Raw genomic sequence first — 24,037 nt, 5'->3', positions numbered from 1 at the left:
TTTTTTCACAGTGGCTGTACCATTTCACATTCCTACCAACAGTGCACGAGGGTTCCAGTTTTTCCACATCCTTGCCAAAGCTTGTTATTTTCTGTTTTTTGTTTGTTTTTTATTTTTTTGATAGTAGCTGTTATGGTTTGAATGTATGTGTCCTCCCCAAAATTCGTATGTTGGAACCCAAGACCCTATGTGATAGTATTACGAGGTAGGACCTTCAAGAGGTGATTGATTCACGAGGGCTCTGGCCTTGTAAATGGAATCAATACTCTTATAAAAGGGCTCCAGGGAACTAGTGAGGCCCTTTTTATCCTTCTGCCATATGAAGATGCAGCAAGGAGGCCCTCACCAGACACTGAATGAGTCCAACACCTTGATCTTGGACTTCCTAGCCTTCAGAACTGTGAAAAAATAAATTCCTATTCTTTGTAAATTAATCAGTCTTGAGTATTTTGTTATAGCAGCAGGAACAGAGTAAGGCAGTAGCCATCCTAATGGGTATAAGGGTATTTGGGAATGATGGGCATTTCATTATAGTTTTGATTTGCATTTCCCTGATAACTAGTGATATTGAGCACCTTTTATGTGCTTATTATTATTCACCATGCGTATATTTTCTTTTGTATGTCTATTCAAGTCCTTTGCCCATTTTTGAATTGGAATTTTTATTGTTGAGTTTTAGGAGTTCTCTATATATTCTGGATTTTAATTTCTTATCAGATATATGATTTGCAAATATTTTTTCCCATTCTGTGGGCTGCTTTTTAAAATTACTGATATTTTCTTTTGATGCACCAAATGTTTTAATTTTCATAAAGTCCAATTTGTCCATTTTTTCTTTTGTCATCTGTGTCTTTGGTGTCATATCCAAAAAATTACTGCCAAATCTAATGTCACGAAGCTTTTGTCCTATGTTTTCTTCTAAGAATTTAATGGTTTTAGGTCTTACATTTATGTCTTTGATTCACTTTGGGTTAACTTTTGTATATGGTGTTAAGTAAGGGCTCAACTTTATTCTTTTGTATGTGGCTATCCAGTTTTCCCAGCACCATTTGTTGAAAAGACTGCCCTTTTACCATCGAATGGTCTGGCACCCTTGCCCCAAATCATTTGACTAAATATATGTAAGGGTTTACTTCTGGGCTCTCTGTTCTGTTCTATTGGTCTATATGTCTGTCTTTATACTAGTACCACACTATTTTGATTACAGTAGCTTGCTTATGTTTTAAAATCTAGATGTGTGAGTCCTCCAGCTTTGTTCTTCACTTTCTAGATTGTTTTGTCTATCTGTGGTTCCTTGAGATTCCATGTGAATTTTAGGATGAATTTTTCTATTTTCATATAAAACATCATTGGGATTTTGATAGGAATTGAATTGCATCGCATCTGTAGACCACTTTCGGTAGCGTCGACAGTTTAACAATATTGTCCATGAACAGGGGATGTCTTTCTGTTTATTTATATCTGCTTTAATTTCTTTTGGCAATGTTTTGTAGTTTTTATTGTACAAGACTTTCACCTCCAGCCAGGTGCTATGGCTCACACCTATAATCCTAGCACTCTGGCAGGCTGAGGTGGGGGGATTGCTTGAGATCAGGAGTTTGAGACAGCCTGAGCAAGAGTGAGACCCCATCTCTACAAAAAATAGAAAAATTAGCTGGATGTGGTGGCATGTGCCTGTAGTACCAGGTACTCATGAGGCTGAGGCAGGAGGATCATGTGAGCCCAAGAGTTTGAAGTTGCAGTGAGCTATGATCACACCACTGCACTCTAGATAGGGCGACAGAACAAAGACTCTGTCTCAAAAAAAAAAAAAAAAAAAAGACTTTCACCTCCTTGGTTACGTTAATTCTTAAATGTTTTATTCTTTTACATGCTATCATAAATGGAATTGTTTTCGTAATTTCCTCTTCAGATTGTTCATTGTTAGTGTATAGACATGTAACTGATTTTTATGTATTGACTTTGCAGATGATATGAACTTCTATGTAGAAAACTCTAAAGATTCCACAAAAAAATGGTTAGCCTAATATGTGAACTTAAGTCATAGAGAAGTTTGCAATTTGTAAGAAATTTAAAAGTAATAGGATTGAAGAGAGAGCTGTGGTCTTTATTATTAAATATATATTTGCTTTGGAAGTCCTGTTGGTTCAGAAAAATCTCAGGGCAATTTATTATTCTCTACCCCACTGCCCCCACATTATGTGACAGTGTCTTATTTTAATTTATATGCAGAATTTGTTAAGACTGAAATTCTTTGTTTCAGATTTTTACTTAGCAGAGCATTCTTGCATTTTTCTGGTGATGTCTTAGTCCCCTTGCGTGGTTCAAGTGAGCCCTGATCCTCTCAAATACACTTTATGTACTCTTTTGGTGATAAATATTTTATCTCTGCCAAACACTGTCTCTAATTTGTGCATAAATGATTCCCTTGAGGATCTTCGTATCCAATATTATTGTAATTATAAAATCAATTTTAACACTAAAGTCCAAAAGTCATGAGCATGCCATTTCTTGCTTATGGCGAGCTTAGGGGAACTACAGAGTCTGTTCAGGATAGAGTCATAATTCCTTGTATAGAATATCATAAATTATTTCCACAGATTCACTAAACAAATTAGGCATGTGTTAAAAAACACATGGCTTTTTCTAATCCTTTCCCTCCCACTCCTGTTCACCCACTATTTCTTCTTTAACATCATAGTTAGCCTTTAGGTTTTATTCTTTTGGGAAAGCTGAGTTTGTTAGCCAGACACCACTATTTATTTATTTTCTGCTAACCATAAATATGATTGTTCTCTATTTCTTTTTTTGCATATTCCAGATGAGTAGTTTTTTTGTTGTTGTTGTTTTAACAGTTGCTTCGCAATTATGGTGTGATTTGCAAATTGGAAAAGGGAGACTTGAAGGATTATACCTTACTTAGACAAACATATTGAAAATCAGAGTGGTTTTGTTTTTTTAGAAAAAAAATGATTGCTCAGTCACACATCCTTAAAGAGTTTATATCTATGTTTCTAGTGACAAACAATAGCCCAGACTATCACACTGAGTTTTTGTTTTTAACTAACAAAACCTAGGTGCTACACGTGGCTCCAAGTGTGTTCTGTCCTATTTTCTTTCTATAGTATGTTAAAAGTTAAAAGGAAAGCAAAAAATATGCAAGTATAAACATAAGAACTGTCAGGCATTTGCCTCCTTTACATACACAGCCAGCCTGCATCATCTTCTTTGTGATAATTTATTAGTAGAAGTGTGGAAAGGAAGAAGGGAATGCATGTAGAACAGGAGAGCTGAGTATTAAATAATAGTGCACAAATGGGACATTGAGAGACCGGAACATGTTTGCTCAGGAAAATCCAGGCCAGATTTTCTACCAGCTCTCATCCTGCCCTCTGCCTTGATTCAGCCTGATTCTTGGCCATTCCCAAACCTCCCGAATATTTTGTCAGAATAGGTCTTTGGAATTGCAAGGTGAACAAATATTGTTCTATTTTATGTTGTTCAATTATAGTAATAGGTAAGGTGTGCTGTCTGTTGAGCCAGAGGACAAAGTGTGTAGTTGATGTTGATTTTGGCTGTCCTGTGAATTTTGGGGGAAAACCCCACAAGAACTTGGAGTCAGGGCCCCCTCCTCCTATTGCTGAAGGTAGGAGGCAGCTATTTCTCAACAACCTGGCAGCCAGGGCCCATGAGACCAAGTGAGGCTTGGCCGGTTGTATACTCCAATGTCATTCTCGTGGCTGTGGTGGAGTTTGGCACAGGGTGGCATGCAGTCAGCATAAGTGGCAACTCCTAAACTAATGATGGTTGCTGTGGTATTAACCTTGGACTGCCTTGTTTCTTGTTGCTCTTTAGCCTTCTCATCAATTATGTGAATTATCAATATCTTTCCAATGAATCACTTTTTTTTTGAGACAGAGTCTCACTGTGTTGCCCGGGCTAGAGTGCCGTGGCATCATCCTAGCTCACAGCAACCTCAAACTCCTGGGCTCAAGCGATCCTCCTGCCTCAGCCTCCCGAGTAGCTGGGACTACAGGCATGCGCCACCATGCCCGGCTAATTTTTTCTATATATTTTTAGTTGTCCAATTTCTTTCTATTTTTAGTAGAGACGGGGTCTTGCTCTTGCTCAGGCTGGTTTCGAACTCCTGAGCTCAATCCGCCCGCCTCGGCCTCCCAGAGAGCTAGGATTACAGGCGTGAGCCACCGCGCCCGGCCTTGAATCACTTTCATTTGTAGTCAGAACTCTGTTTGGTACAAAAGTAAAAGGACACCTCTTTTTAAAAAACACTTGGAATGTTCAAGTATCATATTTTCCTGGTAGTTTGAGAACTACTATGATAGAGTGGGTACTTTAGTTTACCAAAAAAAAAAAAAAAAAAAAAAGACTTGATAATATTCAGACTTTATTCTAGTAAGACCCTATGTCAGGCCCATGGGGTCTCTCTACTATCTTTATTAATCAGTTATATGATACTTGTATAATCTACATCATTTGGGCTGTAAGTTCAAGGAACATAATTGAAGACATTTGTTCCTGTTGTAATTTCAGGGAATAAAATAAAGCAAATACTAAAAGCACTGATAATATAAATTAAGAAGTACACATGCTACTTTTAATCTTGTAAGGGAACAGATGAATTATTTTGGTATTTCACTTTTGATAAGTGATTTGTGGGTACTGAAAGAAATCGGTTGACATCTCATAGATGACCCCACGTAGATCTGCCTTAATCTTTGTGTTCAGCTTTTGCTTAAGAAGTTTGACAGTAGTCGGAAAGTGCCTCTTTAATAAAACACACCTTTAAATAACTCTCTCAGATTCATTCCAGCTTTTAAAGTGAGAAAGTGGCTTGAACTCCCACTGCTGCCAGCTCAGCTGTAGATCTGAAATATCCAGCTGTGCCCTCTCTGCCTCTCTCATCACCAATAACAGACTTTGCAATCAGAATCTGTCTGGCACGTGTATTGATGTGTGAGGCGAGATAGCATCTAGCTCACTGTATTGGCTCCTCCGCGCTAGACCATAGTAAACATTTGTCTTTGTCAGCAGTTAAAGCAATGTGATTTGAGGATGCACAGGGATTACAGACAACCCACCCCGTTATGCTTTTGTCTAGGTCTGTATAGAGATTCATATTCAAAGAGAATTGATTTAACTGTTTACATAGACCAGTAATGCTTAAAAGCTGTTTTTAGGGTTTTTCCCTCTCAGGAGAAGGGCAAAAAAAAAAAAGATTTTCCCACTATACATCATATTATGACCCCTTTTAATAGGTCTTATTATAACAAACCAAAAGGACTGCCTCTGTGTCATTAGCCACCACTGGTATTTGGTGTATCATATCAGGTCTTTGACCAAATAAACAATAAAATAAACCGAAACCCTGAATTATCTGTAATTATCTACTGTGAGAAGAATCCTAACTGGTGGTCATAAAAACCAGTTTTCTTTAGGAAAACATTGTTCTAAGTGAAAAATCCCATAATAACACTCATGATGATAATAATACCTATTGATTATTGTGTACTGTGCTGAACATTTGATATACAGTACCTCAATTACTACTCCCAACAATCTTGTGAGATGATCCTTATTTTCTAGATTAGGTAACAGCTATTGGTGAAGTAGCTTGTCCTGCTCTAGGGCTTTATTTCAGGCTCATCTGACTATGCGCTTAATCAGAGCCACACACATAATCACTGGAGAGCATATCCGACCACATGGTGGATGCTGTGTCAGACACTCAGGTTTCCAAAGTTGAATTAGAAGTAGTGCCTGCGTTCAAGTATTGCAAGTCCAGGGGTGAAGGTGGATGGTAAATCAACTTAATGAGTGTTATGACAGTGGAATAGAAAAGGTGCTGAGGGAATTTGGAGGAGGTCATCTAAATCAGACTGAGGGACACAGAAATCTTCCTGGAAGCAGTGATCATTGAGTTGAATTTTGAAGGATGACTTGGAGCCAGCCAGAGGAAGATAGTGGGGAAAGGTGTGTAGGCAGAGGGTTGGCCCTCTTGCTGACATAGAGCAGGAAAGAGAATGGATCAGCGACTGCATAGAGGTCCATATAATTGCCATGAGGGCCATGTATATGATGAGAAAATAATAATTATAATCTGTTAAGTTTTATTTGTCAGATCATGTTTTGGGCGCTTTATAGACATTATTTCCCATAATCTCCCTACCATTGGAGGCCAGAAATGAAGGCAAAAGCCAGATCATAAAGATCCTTGTCTGCTTAGATAAGGAGTTTGTCCTTTATCCTGACAGCTATAGGTAGCCATAGAAAGATTTTAAATCATGGGAATAACTTGATGTATTTTAGAAAGATCATTGTTAGCATCTTGGAGATTGAATTGTAATTGAGTAAAACTTGAGCTAATGACACCATTTAGGAGAACAGGTAGTGTAGTTATCCAAGGGGCTGTGACTATGTCCTAAACAAAGGCTTCAGGGCTACAGAGGAACAGGGAGTAGAAGTGGACTTGGACAGATTTATAGGAAGTGGTGATCCATAGAATATGTAGGACTGAGTTCCATCTTTATGGAGCCTAAAGATTAAGTGAAGGAATAGAAGAATAAGATTTTCCACTGTTACAGACTATAAGAAAAAGATTTTTGGTTTATTTTCCTTTTTGGTTTTTTTTGGTTACAAGCCTCCCCATATCCAGTTCCAAAAGCAGAAGGGATCTACTATGTTGAGATCTTTCCTGGGTATTTTTTGGTGATACTTAAATCCATTTGAAGGTCTCTTACGGAACCTAGCTCTCTTTAAATGTTTTCATACCCTAACTCTTCCCAAGTATAGAAAATATAGAAAAATGCCCTTGGTAAGGAATGTTAAAAGTGTTTGCGTATTTTTTTGCCCTACTTTCTGTTTAGAAATATTCTGTGCAGTTAATGACCAAAAAAAGAGGTTTGATACAGAATGTATTAGTTTCTTATTCGCTTTCATCTAAATTTGTATTTCTTTTCTCTTTACGAAAAATATAGCATGTGGTCTGAAACTGATCTGGGTGAAGCTCTGATTTGGAGATGTTTATGAACGTGGCATATAAAGCTTGGGTCTTATTACAGACAGTCATGCTTGGGGATTTTATTGCTGGTTTTATTGAATAATTCTGTTATAAAAAATATAAAATATTTAAAAATTAGATTTTTCATCTAGTCATTACAACTTAAGAATTATACTTAAAAAAATGAAAAGACACAAAAGATTATGAAAACAAGTAATTTATTTTTTACTTAGCTTCCTTTTTGAGTTTCTTAGTTAAAAAAAAAAATCCTATTCCTTTGATCCATTTCCAATGTGAAAAGAACTGAAATTTTGAATAGCTAGGTCTATATGAGAATCTTGAATTAGTCTCCTTAAACCTAATTATCGGATACATGCCTTAACTTTTAAAACCTCACTTTGGTTCATCTTGAAATCCACGAACCAGGGCTCGTGAATGCCACTGATCAGGGATGACCGATGCAGACTGGGAGCCACGTGGGCCCCGGGCCTGGTTCAGCGCAGTGGCACTCTCTTACATTCAAAGTCTCAGATGTCTGCCTCTCTGCAAAGCCGTGAGGCCAATGTCTATAGCTGCTAAGCATGAAATCCCCTGCTTCTGTTTGTTTCTTTTGTTGCCACGAGTTAATAGGGACAGAGACAGGAGACAGCCCAGAACAAAGCAGAAATAATGGAGTATTTCACCCCAAAAAGGAATGTGGATTGAGAAATACAAAGGGTAAGGCAAAGACAGACTTAGTGTCCTGAGGCAGTGTGATGTATTGGACAGAAGCCTCAGCCCTGGGACAATTCCGGGCCAAAGCCTTCATCTGTGAGCTCCAAGCAGCCCACATGGCTGAAAGATTTGACCCATCTTCTGTAAAAACAATTTATTGTTTTTCCCACTAGGGTCTTTAAAGGGTGACGGGATTTTCCACCTCAGAAAGTAGATTGCTCGTGCAACGTGGAGAAGAGTCTTCTGCTGGGATATGTCTGGCAGCCAAGGGCCTCTTCACAGCATTCTATTGCCTTGTTTATTATTGCTGTTGCTGTAGGTGCCATTTTGAACTTACATTCTTTTCACTTGTTTGCAAGAAACACTAGTTACTCCATGACATCGGGACGTATCTGACATTCATTTTTCTTCTTACAAATAGACAGGATTAGCTGAGAGGTTGCATGTTCATCATAGATCCTCTCTTTCACGTGCCTTTCCTCACAACCCAGTTTATTCATGTATTTTCTCCCATACTCTCCCCCAAAACATTTTATTTGGTATTTGCTTATTTATTTATTTACTTTAAGTATAATTACATACACATATATTTTAAGGGGGAAAATTTGAGGACTGTTCTAATAGAGATTTTTTTTCCACCTTGCTGCTGTGCTTATTTATAATCAGAAATCTCTGCAGCCAACATGGACTTCGTCTAATAGATAAGCTTTGTCGTTTCCAGAAGATAAAACAGGGTTACAGGAAGGAAGCAAACAGTAAGAAAGGGAAGCCAGCAGCACTTCAGTATCCCTTGTCTTCCAACCCAGCCAAGCCCCTCTTCTTCTCTGCTCCCTAATTCTGCAGGGCAGGAACCTCAAGGATACTTTTCTCAACCAAGTCCTTTGACTTGGGAGAAAGCCGAAGGACTTTCATTCCCCTTTGCCCGGAATGAAAGGTACTTTAGCCATAAACTTGACAGTGTAAGTTAAAAAGCAATACAAGGATTTGCACCTTTGCCTTCCTTTGCCAGGTGGGTTTCTCTTCACTTACACAGGCAAACTTACTTAAAGCACTCTTTCACCCCCACAAAACTACAGAAACATCCTGCTTCTGATGCTCTGATCCCTGACTCTAGACATGGCTTTGCCAGAGCCAAGTGGACATGAGCCAGGGCTCCAGAGCTGCAGCCCTGGCTCAAACCCCAGCTCTGCCACTTAATAGCTCTCTGGGACATCTTCTTATCTCTGTGTCACTCTCTACACAGAATGGATCTAAAAGTCTAAAAGTCACACCCTCAGATGTTAGAGGCTTACCATTCCAGTGGCTCAAAAAATAGCTCTGGAGCCAGACTGCTAGGTTTGAATCCTGTTCCACATAGGCACTTTGTTTAACTTCTTTGAGCCTCAATCATCTTAAAATGGGAATGATATAGTACTTTTCTAGGGAAGAAATGAATTAATACATGTAAATCACTTATATGTGGTGCTCAATAGCTGCCTTTGGTTTTGTTTTTAAGTTATTAGGATACCGACCTTTCTGAATGTCTTCTGCAGAGCTCAAGCAGCTATGACAAATACTGTCACATATTTTGTATTGTGTTGCATGTTGAATTGGGTTACATTTTCAAAAGACAGACCCATATCTGACTATTGTAGACTTGGAAAATATTTTGTTATAAATAAGGTTATTTTAGATATTTAAGCACTTATTTTTTATTCATTGAACATGTTTAGTGTTAAAAGACACTTCTAGAAATTGACTTCCTTTTAAAAACTTTTTTTTTTTTTTCATTGTGAGAGTTGGTGAGAATGTACTCTGTTCCAAACTCTTTGCTTTGGAAGCCAAATGGCATGAGAAATATATCCACTTAAAGTTATGGGTGACTTTTCTCTTGCTTTTAGGTACCAGCTCATAGATGTTTCATTAATTTAACAGGTTTTTATTGAGTGCTATGCTAGGCCCACCCTTGGGCTACATAGAAAGCAACCTGGTTATCTGCCATAGGGGACCTTGCATTTCTGTCTGGCGAGACCTTTATTAAAGTAAGGAGGAAACAGTGTGGGGCTCAGGCAGTGACTGGCTGTGGGGAAATCCTGAAGCTGACTGGAAAAAAGTTTCCAGCAACTATACAGAGCTTCAATCAAATTGAAATCATGCTCAGAATAAAATCATGTATTCATGATGAAAACAGAGCATCAATTGAAATAAATGCCATGTCCCAAAAGGCTGGGAATTTAGCAACACAGGATGGTAGGAAATACTGGCAATGCAGGGGCCAGTGCCAGAGTGGGAGGGTTTTGAGCTGATTCTCATTTAGGAATATGTTTTTGTGGGACAACTTTGCTCCTCTGTTTTAGTACCTGACCACCCTTGGTAGCTGTGAAATTAAGCTTTCTGAGCCAATAATAGAACCAAGAATGGATATGATCTTGGGTCTGTGTGAATATTTCTATCAACTAATGAATCTCATAATTAGAAAAAAATGCGTGTGTCATAGTATTAACTGCAGTGCTAGAAGTTTGTGTATAGGACCAAGGAATGGAAGAAAGGATTAGTTCTCTCCAAGGGAATTGAAGATTTGCCAAAGGAGGTGCTATCTAAGCAGATCTTTGAGTAGGAGTTTACCACATAGAAAAGAGGGAGAAGGAACTTTCATTCTGAGTGCACAGGACCAGGGTGGCACAGAAACATTAAGTGCTCAGACTGTTTGAGGGTCTAGTGAGTGATTTGGAGGGTAGCTGGAGTCATTAAGGGAGAAATGGAATGTACAGTTAAATATTTAATTAGTGCTTTACAGTGTTGACTTGATGAAAGGTTATTCACTGTATAGTGGTCTGCCAGACCTACCAAACATCTGGCACTGTCCCTAACAGAATTAAGGACATTTTAAGATGATCTTGCTGTCTTGGTGCTAGGCCACAAGACTGAAATGCAAGTCCTCATTTTACCCTTGCAATTTTATCTTCTGCTGATTTTTATTTCTAATACATGTGATCACCTTCCTTTTCAAGCAAATACTACTAAGGTTTTTGCTTCTGCTTTTTAGCCAATTCATGTTTCAGCTATAGATGATGTAATTATTTGGTTTGTCCAAAGTCCACGACAAAGGCAGAGTTATTACTGGTGACTATGGTCATTGTCCTCTCTCAAGACCTTGGCACACCATTTCCTCACATACAATCCTGGCAGAGGCTTGTGGGCACATGCTAGGGGGAAACATCCTGTGTCCTGACATAATATGGTCGATACACTGGGTTTAAAAAAAAAGGAGCAAGTCATAACTGTGGAAAGACCTGTGAACTGAAGCAGTCTAGGCAACGGGGACCATGACCTTGGTTGACCCCCCAGAGGGTATAGTTATAATTCAGACTGGCTCTGTTCTCTGTGTCCTGCTGCAAGGGAGGGCCCAGGGTTATGTGTCTTTAGTTGAACTGGGATGGGATGGAACATCTGAAGACTGCTGTGGGCTGATGGAAGGGGCAGTACTACAGTCTGGGCTGTGTGTCGGGCTGCCAGGCCCTTGCCCAAGGAAGCCACCTATCATCCAAGATACCTTGGGAAAAAGAGCATCTTGATGAACAGTTATTTACTCATGTGGTGCCTTTCTTAGTAGCATAATGCATTGAACCCATGCCTCATAACATCCTCCTGAAGAAAGGAAGTGGCAGATAGTGTTAAAGCGTTACTGGTTAATCATGGGGAAACTGAAGCATGGATAGGTTTATGAGGCTTGAACAGAGTTATACAATGCCTTAGTGTCTGGCCTGGGAATGAAGCCTGAGTTTGCCGCTTGCTGTCAGGACTGCCGACAGCATTGTGTTTCGCATTGTACAACAGTGAAAAGGGCTTACTCTTAACAATGCAAGAGCTGCTGTAGGGGACAAACACAATGAACTTTGGTACAGTATAGTCTAGAGGCCAAAATGAGTAATTTTAAGTAAATTGACTATAAGATCCAAAGCTTTGTTAAGTTTTAAAACAAAAAACAAATGAAAACTCTGTGTAGTTTTTAGGAACTGACACAAAAAACGTGAACATTCCTTCCCTATTTGAAGTAGCATACTCTTGAAAGTTTTATTTTGTTGTCTCAAAATCTGACACTATTCCAGTTAGCCATAGGATGGATTTATTTATTCATTTATTTATTTCAAATACATATTTATTTCTAAGTATCTGCTATTTATTTCAAAGATTCTTCCATATAATAACTATCAATCTAGTTTTTGTGTTCCAAAATACCTTATTTACATAGCCTCTAGTTTTTAGGGGAGGATTTTGTTTTATTCAGTTTTAGTTTGGGTTCTTACAAATCGGTTGGAACTATGGAGCCTGGAATTCAGGAAAAAGATTTTGGAGGTGCTGGGGGAGATGTCATGTTGGATGTCTTTACCATTATGTGATTGGAACCATGGGAGTGGAGATGACATCACTGGCAAGAATATAAAAATAAAATAACAAAGAAGAAGGGGAATGTCACTGCTAAATTGTCATTTATGTCAGAAGTATCAGAAGACCTAGAATAAATTAACAGGTGATATAGATATGAATGGGCTTGGCTTCAGAGTTTTTATGTGCTGGATTTTAAAAAAGAACATGAAAATGAAATTATGGAACTTTTGGCTAAAATATGTTGAGTGATATACAAGTAATTTAAACAGGATGATATAGAAGTTAGTCACATATAATATAATTTTGTATTTAAGATTTATGATAGTTGGGCCAGTCCCCCTCCAGGAGATAGTCCAGAGGAATTCTGGCAGAGGAGATGAGTGACAATGGGGGTCTCCAGAGCACGAACAGAGTCTCTCCCCTTTTACCTTCTCAACAAAGACCAAAGCAGCCTAGTATGAAAAACTAGGTGACTAGTGTTGTTGCCTGCCATAACTGAACATGGAAGACCTCTCCTAAGTGTGAACAGCTGCTAGTTAGTGGCCATCTTTGAGGGAATACATATATGCATATATACATACATACACACATAAATCTGTCTCTGAGAAAAACTCTCATCATGAGTCTGGGAGACAGACTTTATAAAAAGTTTGTAAAAAGTCAGTCAGCATCAGCCAGCCTTGACACAAATCCGGGATACGATGTGTTGGCATCTAGAATGTCGTTGGTAGTTGTGGTCATTAATCTTGTAGGAGAAGGCATACTGGAACTAAAGTGAGGCCAAGAAAGAACACCCAGCATAAAGGAGTAGGAGAGGCTGATGTATGAAGGCCAGCTGAAATAAGTAGGACTCCTCCAGCTTGAAAATACTGAGAGGTAATATGATTAGAGTTGAATAAATCCTTGAAGAATATGGGGCATAGAATTGTTTACCAAAAGTAGGCAGAACCTCCAAAAAAAAAAAAAAAACCCGAGGAAAAATGAATTTAGGATAAAAAGAAGCTCTAATCTACTGAGAAAGTTGATCCTGTACATAAAAATCACTCTTTTGGGAACTAGGCTAACTTCTGTCATTGAAGTGAAGTGAAAAAGTCAAGGGTTTCTCTTATTTTGGCACTATTTTCTTGAAGCATGGGGGGCCTGGAAAGTATAGATAAAAGTGTCCTATTAACCGTTATGATTTCTTTTTTCTTTTCTTAGGTGACATTTAAATATCATTCATTCTTCATTCAACAATTATTTACTGAGTATAGATTCTGTGCTGTGTCTTCTGCTAGGCACTGGGGATACTGGGGTGGAGGTGGACAGACATGGTTCTCACAGTCTGGTGATGAATAAAAGACTGTAATTGTCCATGTGATGAAGTCACACAAGTGCTGCAGAGCTTGACATGAATTGCTAGCACAGTCTTAGGATCAGAGCAGACTGCCCTGAGGAAGGGGTGTGATTAAGCTGAGACCTAAAATCTGATGGGGAGTTGGCTAAGCCAAGTTGGGGGAAGATGAAACAGCACAGTAAGTGCCTCGAAGTGAGAGAGGGTCGGCATGGCTGGAGGGGTTGGCTGCAGCAGATCATGAAGTGTGGGGTAGACCATGATGAGAGTTTGGGCTCAAGAGCTGGGAGAAGTTACTGAAGTGGTTTAAGCAGATCTGATCGGATTTTCTTTTTATAAACAATCACAGTGGTTGCTGTGTAGAGAATAGAGAGTGCAAGAATAAATGTGCTGGAACCAGTGAGAGAATGTCGATGTTGGCCAGGTGTCGGTGGCCTGGGCTGGAGAGAAGCAGACAGATTCTGGAGCTACTTCAGAGGTCATATGGACTGGATTTGTTGACTAGATGTGAGAAATGAGGGACAGATAATCAGGCTTGATTTATGAGAGTATGATAGCCAATTAGGACTCAGATTTTATCTGAATGAGAAGAATCAACACAAGCTTCTTATAGGTCTCTTCTGTCATGATCCTCAGATGACCCAGAAGTGAGTAGGTCTATCTTCCTCTCTTCCTCTTTCTTTATCTCATGAGTCATTCAGGGCTAAATCTTTCAGGCTTTATAAGCTGGAACATACTTGGCCCCTAAGAAATGGATATGAGATAAGTAGAAAGATCAATAGCTACATAAACAATATCCTGTCTCCCAGATCCCCTTGTCTTTAATTCTTGCAGAGCAAACAGGTGTGTGTGGTGCACTAAGGACATGCACAATAATAGTTCATAGTACCCTGAGGTCAGTTGACCTGAAACAGAGTTTAGCCAAGGCCAGGAAGATAGTGATATATATGGGGACTCAATTTAATGATTTTTAAAATGATATCAAATGATACCAAAGAGTTGTAAGACTAGAAGAAGGAATTTTCTATTTTCCCAGCTTCACCAGTCATTACCATTTTACCACATTTGCTTTATCACTTTTCTCACCAGATAGAGATGGAGATACAGAAATTTAGAATTTTTCTGAGCCAGTTAATCAAAGACATCATGACCCTTCACCTCTAAATACTTAGAGGCATTCTAAATATTTAGAATGTTTTCTCAGAACAGTGGTTTTCTTTATATAATCACGGTGCAGTTATTACATTGAGGAAATTTAACCTTCTGAAATCTGTATTCAATCCTCACCTATTGTCTCAATAATGTTGTTTATGGCATTTTTTTTCTTGATCTAGGATCCAGTCCAAGATGCATTGCATTTCATTATTATGTCTTTTTAGTCTTCTTTAACCTGGAACAGTTCCTCCCTCTGTCTTTGACTTCTAAGACACTGACATTTTTGAGGAGAACAGGCCAGTTGTCTTATAGAATGCCCCTCAGATTGATGGTATCTGGCTTCCTCGTGCTTAGATTCGGGTTGTGCAGTTTTGGCAGGAATCCTGTGTGATGACGTCATGCCCGTTGCTGCACACCTGCCACGCAGTAGACGTATGTCTCCTGACTAAGGATGTTAACTTTGATCATTTGGTTAAGGTCGTTCTCTATTCTTGAGTTATTATTTTCCTCCTTATAATTAACAGTTTAATTACTTAAATAGTCTTAATATTTATTTAGTCATGTTAAATGTTCCTAAGGTTTGTTTCCACAATCTTATTTAAAGAACCACCTTTTTCTCCCTCTCTTGGCAGTGTTTTAGAGCACTTTGCTGCAAGGGACCACCACCTGCACGCCCAGAATATGACCTGGTTTGCATAGGCCTCACAGGTTCTGGCAAGACAAGTCTGTTGTCAAAGCTCTGCAGTGAAAGCCCTGAGGAAGTTGTGTCAACCACAGGTGGGTACCGTGCCAGAGTTCTAGCCCTTTCTCTTTTGCGTCCCGGAGACATTCTAGTTTCCTATGCTATTTGTATGATTTCTCTCCTCCTCTTTTCTCTCTTTGCGGTTTAATGCTTTACTCAGTTTATTTATTTTAATTTTAAATACTCTATCTCTTTTTAAAAAAGATTTGAGGAGGATTTAATAGCATTAAATTGCTGCATCCATGTATCCCTCTAGCTGGTCAATTCAGTAGCACTGAATTAGTCAAACCCAAGAAAATAGACAACCAATCCTGCAACCTGGAACTCTGGTGCTATGACAAAATGGATTCATCTCAGGCCCACTGAGTGCTGTCCTTCCCTGAAGTGTCATTCCAGCCTGTATTTGTTGGTCATATACTCCCTAAACCGTAAACTGATGTATCTGAATCTTCTTCCTGCATCATTTGTCTAGTGGATAGTCAGTACAGGAGACCATTGATTAGCTTTGCCACGTTGTTTCCTGAGGTAGTCAAGAAAAGGCAGTCTAGGGCAGTGGTTCTCAGGGGAGATTTCACCCCCCTCACCCCCTTCCCAGGGGACATTTGGCAATGTCTGGAGATGTTTTAAGGGAGGATCCTACTGGCATCTAGGTGGTAGAGGCCAGTGATGCTACTAAACATCCTGCAGTGCACAAGGCAGTCCCCCAAAATAGTTATCTGTCCCAAAATGTTATTAGTGCCAAGGGTGAGAAACCCTGGTGTTGGGCTATTGTCACTCCCCAAAGCTGCCTCTTTTTCTTCTGATAATGAAGCAGAAAAGAAGAGTATAAATTAGAGAAAATAATGGAAGAACAGTCATAGGAGATGAAGAACAGAGCTGCCATAGGGGGAGAGCTGCTGAGGAAAGAGTAGGGCAAGATATTGTCTGGGAAAGCTGAAAAGATTGTTCACTTTTTGAGCACCTACTATGTGCTAGGTCCAATGTTAGACACTGGGGATAAGCAGTGATCCCAGCATTCCAGGAGTCTCAGTCTACTGGCCTAATAGACATTCAATTCATGTCTAGAAATATACAAAGGAGGGGACGTGGTCAGTGTTGCCTAAAACAGGGAAAGGGAAAGATGCATGATGAGGTTTTCTCCATCAGATCTGAAGTTGATAAGTAAGCCTTGTAGATAAGCAGGAACAAGAGAGTAGGGTGGGGAAAAAAAGAGGATTTCAGGGCACAGGAAAAGCTTGTGTGACGGTAAAGGGGCATGAAACAAATTGGCACCTCCTGGAAACCACAATTATGCCTGGAAGTGTATGTTAGAGTCCCGGGAGACAAGTCATAAGAGGTGTGTGGTGGCTGTATATTGGCCAACCCTTTATACCATGCTCAGGAATTTTAGCTTTTTCTATAGAGAGTGCAAAGACATCAGAGTATTTTAAGCAAGGAGACTATAATACATGATCAGATATTCTTTTGAGAAGGATTAAGTTGGCCACGATGTGGTGGTTGAATTGTGAAGATCATTGTTAGTGGAGATTCAGAAGATTTTTGTAATGATGCAGCTGAGATGATGAAGGCCTTGGCTAAGGCAATGGCTGGAGGAATAGAGAGGTGGAAATAGCTAGGGTACATATTTGAGGGCTAGAATTGACAGGACTTTGTGCAGTTGGGTTTTGGGGGAGGGGGGAGCCCTAGCTGGCTCAATTCTTGGCTTAGGTGACAGGTAGGTGAAGAAATCATTAACTAGGATATCCTGGCAAGTAGGGAAAATACTGATGATCAAAAAAGCCTTACATCAATCAGTTCAGGTCAGGTTTTGCCACCAAATAAGTTAGAAAAAAAGTGCAGGCTTTGAGAGCTTTACAGACTTAAAATTGAGATAAGAGACTGTGGTGCTGTAAAGAATCAGAGACATAGCTTGATTTTAGGATGTGAGAAAGAATAAGGGGTGGAGGGACCCCAGAGTGGATGAGCAGAGATCATTCTTAGCCTCTTTGCATGCAAACCTTCCCCCTCAGAACTGAACCTCCTCTCCGCTCCCCACTGGATGTTGTCCATATTTCTGCCATTCAGTTCCTATAACACTGCTTTGTTGACATGTCCATCTCCTGAGTTTAAGCTCTTATGGGCAGATAGAGCATCTTATTTGGCATTGTATTCCTAGAGCCTGGCATGAGATTTGGGCATAGATACAGATGTCTGTTGAATGAATAAACAAATGACAGTAAACTGAATCTATATAGTGTTTTTACATAAAATATCCTCTGTAAGCCTAGTAACAACCTATGGGATGAGTAAGAATCTTTTTCCATATTGTGTTTTTAAATCACCTGAGGATCGAAGATATGTTGACGTGGCTGTTGTTACACAGCTAGTGACAGAGATAGGATGCCCGTTCAGGTCTTCAAATGAAGTTTAGTGGTATACAAGGTTTAGGATTTCTGATGAGAGTATGTACTTTACTGGTTGTTTGTAAAATTGTGGATATCTTTTGAGTGATACGTTACAAAGTTATATAGACTTTATTAGCTTAATAATTCCCTTCAAGCAAATTAGCTTCCAAAAATATGTGTAAGAGCAATCCAAAGTGTACCTTTTTCACTTACCAGAGTTTTCTCTTGAGAACCTTGAGTAATCCAAAGAGAAAATATTAAAAGCAGATAAAAGACATACATGAAAATAAAAATAAGGATGACATCAGATTTTTCACTGGATATAATGCAAGCGAGAAGACAGTGGAGCAGCATCTTTAAAATACTGAAAGGAAGAAAAGAATCAACCAATATCCAGCAAAAATATATTTTAAAAAGAAAGTAAAAATGGAACCTTTTTTAGATATAAAAAGATTGAAATAATTTATTGCTAGCAGACAAGCAGTATAAGAAATGTTAAAGGAAGTCTTTCAGGTGGAAGAAAAATAATATCAGATAGAAATTTGGATCTATATAGAAGAATGAAGGGTACCAAAAATGGAAACTATATAGGTAATTATATAAAATTTTGTTCTTATTATTTAAATATCTTTAAAAGGTAACTGTTTTAACAAATAATAACCATATATCATAGGATTTATAACATCTGAAAGTAAAATACATGAGAATAGTATAAAGGTAATTGGGGGAAAAGAAAGTACACTATTATAGGTTCTTATGCTATATAGGAAGTGGCATAATAACATTTGAAGGTAGACTGATTAAAGATGTACTATAAACCCTAGAGTAACTACTAAAATAACAAAACAAAAAGTGGTAGCCAATAAGGCAACAAATGAGATATGATGGAATTGTCAAAAATAATCCAAAAGAAGGCAGAAAAGAGGAAAAGGGAAAAAGAATAAATGGAAAAAATAGGAAACAAGTAGCAAGGTGATACATTCAAATGTAATCATCAATAATTAAATGTAAATGATCTAGATGCTTCAGTTAAGAGACCAAGGTTGATATCATTAGATATTAAAAAGCAAGACCCAACCAAATACTTATGTTAAGAAACAAACTTTAAATGTAAATATACAAATAGGTTAAAAGTAAAAGGATGGAAAAAGATATATCATACTAATACTAGTCAGAAGAAAATTTGAGTGACTGTATTAATATCTGACAACATAGATTTCAGAGCAAAGAATAATGCTAGGGGTAAAGAAGTTCATTTCATAATGAACTTTAATCAAGAGGAAATAATGCTAAACATTTATGTACTTAATAAAAGAGCTTCAAGATATAAGAAGCAAAAAGTGACAGAATGGCAAAGACAAATAGACAAACCCACAATTATAATCAGAGATTCAATCTCTTTCAATAATCATGTTAGAAGAAAATCTGCTAAAATATAAGAGACTTGAACAGCACTATCAGCTAATCTGATCTGATTAACATTGATAGAATACTCCACCCAACAGAAGACATTCTCCTCAAGTACACATGGCACATTTACCAAATTAGACCATAATCTAGTATATCATACAAGTTTCAATAAATTTAAATGGATCCAAGTCATACTAAATATATTCTGAGACCACAATGGAATTGAATTAGAAATCAATAACAAGAAGGTCTCTGAAAAATATCCCCAAATATTTGGAAACTCAATTGCTTTTAAATAATCCATGAATCATGAAAGGATCAAAAGAGAAATGATAAAGCATTTTGCACTAAAACACAATGCAAAATATCAGAATTTGTGGTATGCTTCTAAAGCAGGACATTGGGGGAAATTTATAGCACTAAATGCCTGTATTAGAAAAGAAGGACCTCAAATCAATGACCCCAGCTTCCTCCTTAAGGAAGTAAAAGAGAAGAATGGATTAAACCCAAAGTAAGCAGAAGAAAATAAATGATAAAAATCAAAGTGAAAATCAATAAAATAGAAAAACCATAGAGAAAATTCGTTAGACCAAATTTTATTGACCAATGAGAAGATCAGTAAAACTGATAAAACTCTAGCCAAACTGATCAGGAAAAATCAAAGAAGACACTAATTACCAATATCAGGAATGAGAGAGGTAACATCAGTATAGATTCTATAAATATTAAGAATATAAGAATATTATGAAACAATTTATATCAATAAATTTGACATCTTAGATGAAATCAACAATTTCCTTGAAAAACAAATCATCAAATCTCACTCAAGAAGAAACAGAGAACCCTGACATACCTATATCTATTAAAGAAATTGAAATTAAAAAAAGAAAGAAAACTTGTAGTCTAGTTGGATTTACCAGTGAATCCTACTAGTTTTAAGGAAGAAATAATGCCAATTCTGCAGTCTCTTCCAGAAAATTAAATAGGAGGGAACACTCCCCAATTCCTTTATAAGATCAGCATTAATCTGATACCAAAACCAGGCAAAGATATTACAGGAAAACTACATACCAATATCTTTCATGAACACAGATAAAAAATTATAAACAAAAATATAGCAAAGTAAATCCAACAATAATATATTAATAGGATGATATATCACAACCAAGTGGTATTTATCCCAGGAGTGTAGGGTTGGTTTCACATTCAGAAATCAATAAGTTTAATTCATAATACCAATAAACTAAAAAAAAAAATCATCTTAAAATATGCAAAAAAAAAATCCAACATCAGTTTCTGATAAAAACTCTCAACAAAGTAGGAATACAAGGGAATTCCCTCAACTATAAAAGGGCCTCTCTGAGAACCTTACAGCTGTTGTCATACTTACTGGAGAAAGACTGAATTGTTTCTTGATCAGATCAGGAACAAGACATGGATGTCTTTCTCACCACTTCTATTTAGCATTGTAGTAGAGATTCTAGCCAGTGCATCAGGCAAGGAAAAGAAATGAAAGGCTTCCATTTTGGAAAAGAATAAGTAAAACTTATTTGGTAATGACATGACAATGTAGAAAATTTAATGGAATCAACAACTTTATGCTCTAAATTGGATTTGGTTGATGTGAATTTGAGCTGATAGTTTGAGAAACTTAGAGAATAGTTCTGGCCATTGATTTGAGGAGTGTTGTTTATAAGAATAGAAGCAGATAGCGTGTGGTGAACAGCTGTCAGCCAAGTATTGAATTCATTCAGATAGGTGAACAAACTGCCTGAAATTGATAGATGGGAATGCCGAGGTCCATATATAAGCAGATGTCATAACTTCAGGTGGGAAGTTATTAAGAGGTGGCTATGGTAAAGTGGTCTGAAAGCATTATAAGGAAGCAAAGCTTGTGCTAGGAGGCACTGATAAGAGAAGGAAAAGCTCTGTTTGCTAGTGAAAGGAGGAAGAAAAAATGTGCAAGAAAATATTGAAACATGGAGAAGACTTTTCTTAACAGAGATGAGGTTCTATATGATTCAGTGGAAGGGCTCTGTAATGATAAAGGTAGGGCACAGTTGGGCATGAGAGGCGGGAAGCAAGGATGTAGGAGATGGAGGTAGATGCTTGTTGGTTGGATCTGTGTGTTCATTGTAGCAAAAGGAGGAGGACAAGATGTTGGAGAAACAAGTTAGTGATGGCAAAGGAGGGGTGGAGCACAGGCAGCAGAGGAGGGCTATGCAGGCTGGCTTTAGTTATCAGGGGAACCACAAAAACCATTCGATGCTAGAGTTCAAGATAGCCATTCCTGGCCTCTTCAAACTTACTACTCAGGTTCAGGGTTCTTTCTGTTGTTCATAGCAGGATTGTCTATGTGTATATAATTGAAGAAGAACAAAGGAGGTGGAAGGTACTAAAATAAATGACAAAGCCCAAGAGTAAGAAAAGGTAACTAGGAGAAGAAATGAGGAAGTCAGAAAGCCACACATGCATGCAGACATTCAATGTGGAAGATGGGAGAGTAACTGGAGGAGGCCTGAAGAGAATGATTCAAAAGGAAAGATCAAGGGACTTAACTGTATAAAAATTTAGAGTCATTGGGGAAAGCTAAAATTAACAAGGTAAATATTAAAGAGTATGGTTAAGAAATATTTGCATCAGATATCACAGGTAAGAGTTTATGGCTGTCCCACTTACAGAATTCAATCACATTTACAAATAGTATAATTTAGATATTAGATTATATATGCTAAGTCCACAAAGAGATAATTTATAAAACAAATAAATGGAAAAGGTTTAACTTTACCAAAATTTTAACTTTATTAGAGAATAAACAAGAAAATGTTAATTTTATTCTTTAATTTACCAAAATTTGTTTCGTTATGATAAAACTCAGTGCCAGTAAGATGGTGGTAGCATTGGTATGCACATGTATTGCTGGTAACATTGATTGTTACTGTCCCTTTTCTTGGAAAGCAATTATTCATATAAATCAAAAGTTGCCAAAATATTTAGACCTAGTAATTGTACTACTGACAATTTATTTTAGGCAAGTAGTTTAAAAGCAACAATGTGCACAAATTATTAATAATCCCTTGCAATGTTTTATATAATAACTAAAACTCTAAGGCGATTTTAAACATCCTACAGCAAGGGAATTTATTAATTAAATCATGGTACCTCCATCGGAATGATTATAGATTGGAAGAATGTATACAGTCTTCTATTGAAGAAAATTTAAAAATTAAATTTACATTCTTGAAATTAAACCATGTAAAACTATGCGTTTGAATAAAAACTGGCAAAAAACATACAAAAGTAATGATGTGCTTTGTGGGCCAAATTATGGGTGAAATTTTATTCTTTTAAGCTGTTTCTCTATTTTATAATGTTTTGACATTGTAAAGTCAATTAAAAATGAAATATTTGTTGGAAAAGTTTTGAACAATTCAAAAGAGAATCTACCTTGAGAGTTGGTGTCTAAAAAACATATTGTAGGAAAGGTATGTCCCTCTGATCTCGGCAAGTCCAGAATGTCTGCCTTTTCTTCAAAAAGAAAGAGAATCCAAAGTTTTTCGGATTGTTAACTTCAGCAATCTTTCACCTCTGACATAATTTTTAAAAGATTCTCAAATTGTCAAAGTTCAAAGGGCCAAGAAATCCTCCAGAGAGCAGGACCTATTGGTGGAGAGAGAAAAATTGGGTAACTTGTACCTTAGTCTAGAAACACAAGTGAACTCTGTCCAGAGTGAATTCCTTGACTGTGTATGCACAAGGAGTTTGTTGATAAGAGGGATTGTTAAACTGTAGATTACACAAGTATTTCTCCCCCCTTTTTTTCTTTTTAAACCAGGGGAATGGAATCTAAAGGCCTTAGGATAATATATTGATGCAACATGCAGAACAACCTAGAGAAAACCGAACACTTTGAATGAAAAAAAGTTGAAAATATCTTCTAGGGGTATACTGTATTTGAAAAATTGACAAGTAGTATATTATTCAGTTAAAATAGAAAATCATGACAATTTAAAAGAAATGTAGAAAAAGTTCATGAAAATCTGAATGAGGCATTTAACTAGTTTTAGTATTGGCTGCATATATGTTAAGTCAACCAGAAAAACAAGTTAGAAAGGCAGATTTTGGTAACAAAGGATTGTGTTTATAAATGCCAGTAGATTAAATTTCCTTTTATGATGTTGAAATCATATTTAAAAGAATTTTGCTAAACTGTTGTCCAAACATGACAACACTGCGTGGCATAAGTTATGCCCTTGGTCCAGGTTAAGGCCGCCAGATCTGTGGAATGTCTTCCCTTCAGCAATTCTTAGAGTGATCCAGGAATTTCAGAAGCACACATCAAGTATCGGTGTGCATGTGTGTAGACTTGGTGGAGGTGGGGAGGAGGGTTCAGTCTGTAGATCCAAGGAAAATACTCATGTGTTCCACACAATGAGTAAAAATAGACTAACTTTCCTCCCAAAACTAATTTTGTTACAATTCCAGCAATGCCTTCCCTGCATGAGAAATTTCAAATCCATCTTCCCTGTATTACAGGTTTTGTTGGATTTAAGGATTGCAAAACAAAGACTGAAAGGTTGTGCAAACAATTATTTCCCCAAAGAGTTACTAAGTCACGTATTTATTAAAATTTGTGGAGAAGGTTTCAGTCTTGCTAATGTAGCTTAGATAGGCCAGGAAAAAATGACTGTGTAACTTAGGCTTCAGCCATCAAATTGTTTGAATGGAGCCTGGGGAGACCTACCCATGAGGCCTTCAGCCAAATAGAGGCCATTGATGATCGATTTAGTGGTTACTGTTATTTCCTCCTTCTTGTTTAATATAAATAATGGAATCCTAATTTCAGAGGAAACCTTGAAGTGCTAATCTAGTCCACTCATTTTGCAGATGAGGAATTCAAGGCCAAAGTAAAA

The 24,037-nt window shown here is 37.6% G+C and overlaps 1 protein-coding gene across 1 annotated transcript in view; it reads left to right on the top strand.

Moving 5' to 3' along the window:
* Nucleotides 1-24,037, top strand: part of ARL15 (ADP-ribosylation factor-like 15) — a 397,981-nt gene that overhangs the window by 120,905 nt on the left and 253,039 nt on the right. Inside the window, exons 2-3 of the mRNA XM_012655271.1 lie at nt 15,221-15,365; nt 23,511-23,520. Coding sequence (XP_012510725.1) covers nt 15,221-15,365; nt 23,511-23,520 — 155 coding nt within the window. The remainder of the gene's footprint in view (nt 1-15,220; nt 15,366-23,510; nt 23,521-24,037) is intronic.

The sequence above is a fragment of the Propithecus coquereli genome, unplaced genomic scaffold (genome assembly GCF_000956105.1).
Source record: "Propithecus coquereli isolate 6110/MARCELLA unplaced genomic scaffold, Pcoq_1.0 Scaffold47, whole genome shotgun sequence".
NCBI lineage: Eukaryota > Metazoa > Chordata > Mammalia > Primates > Indriidae > Propithecus > Propithecus coquereli.
Note: the sequence above shows the minus strand (reverse complement) of the source record. Positions and strands in the feature narration are given on the sequence as shown.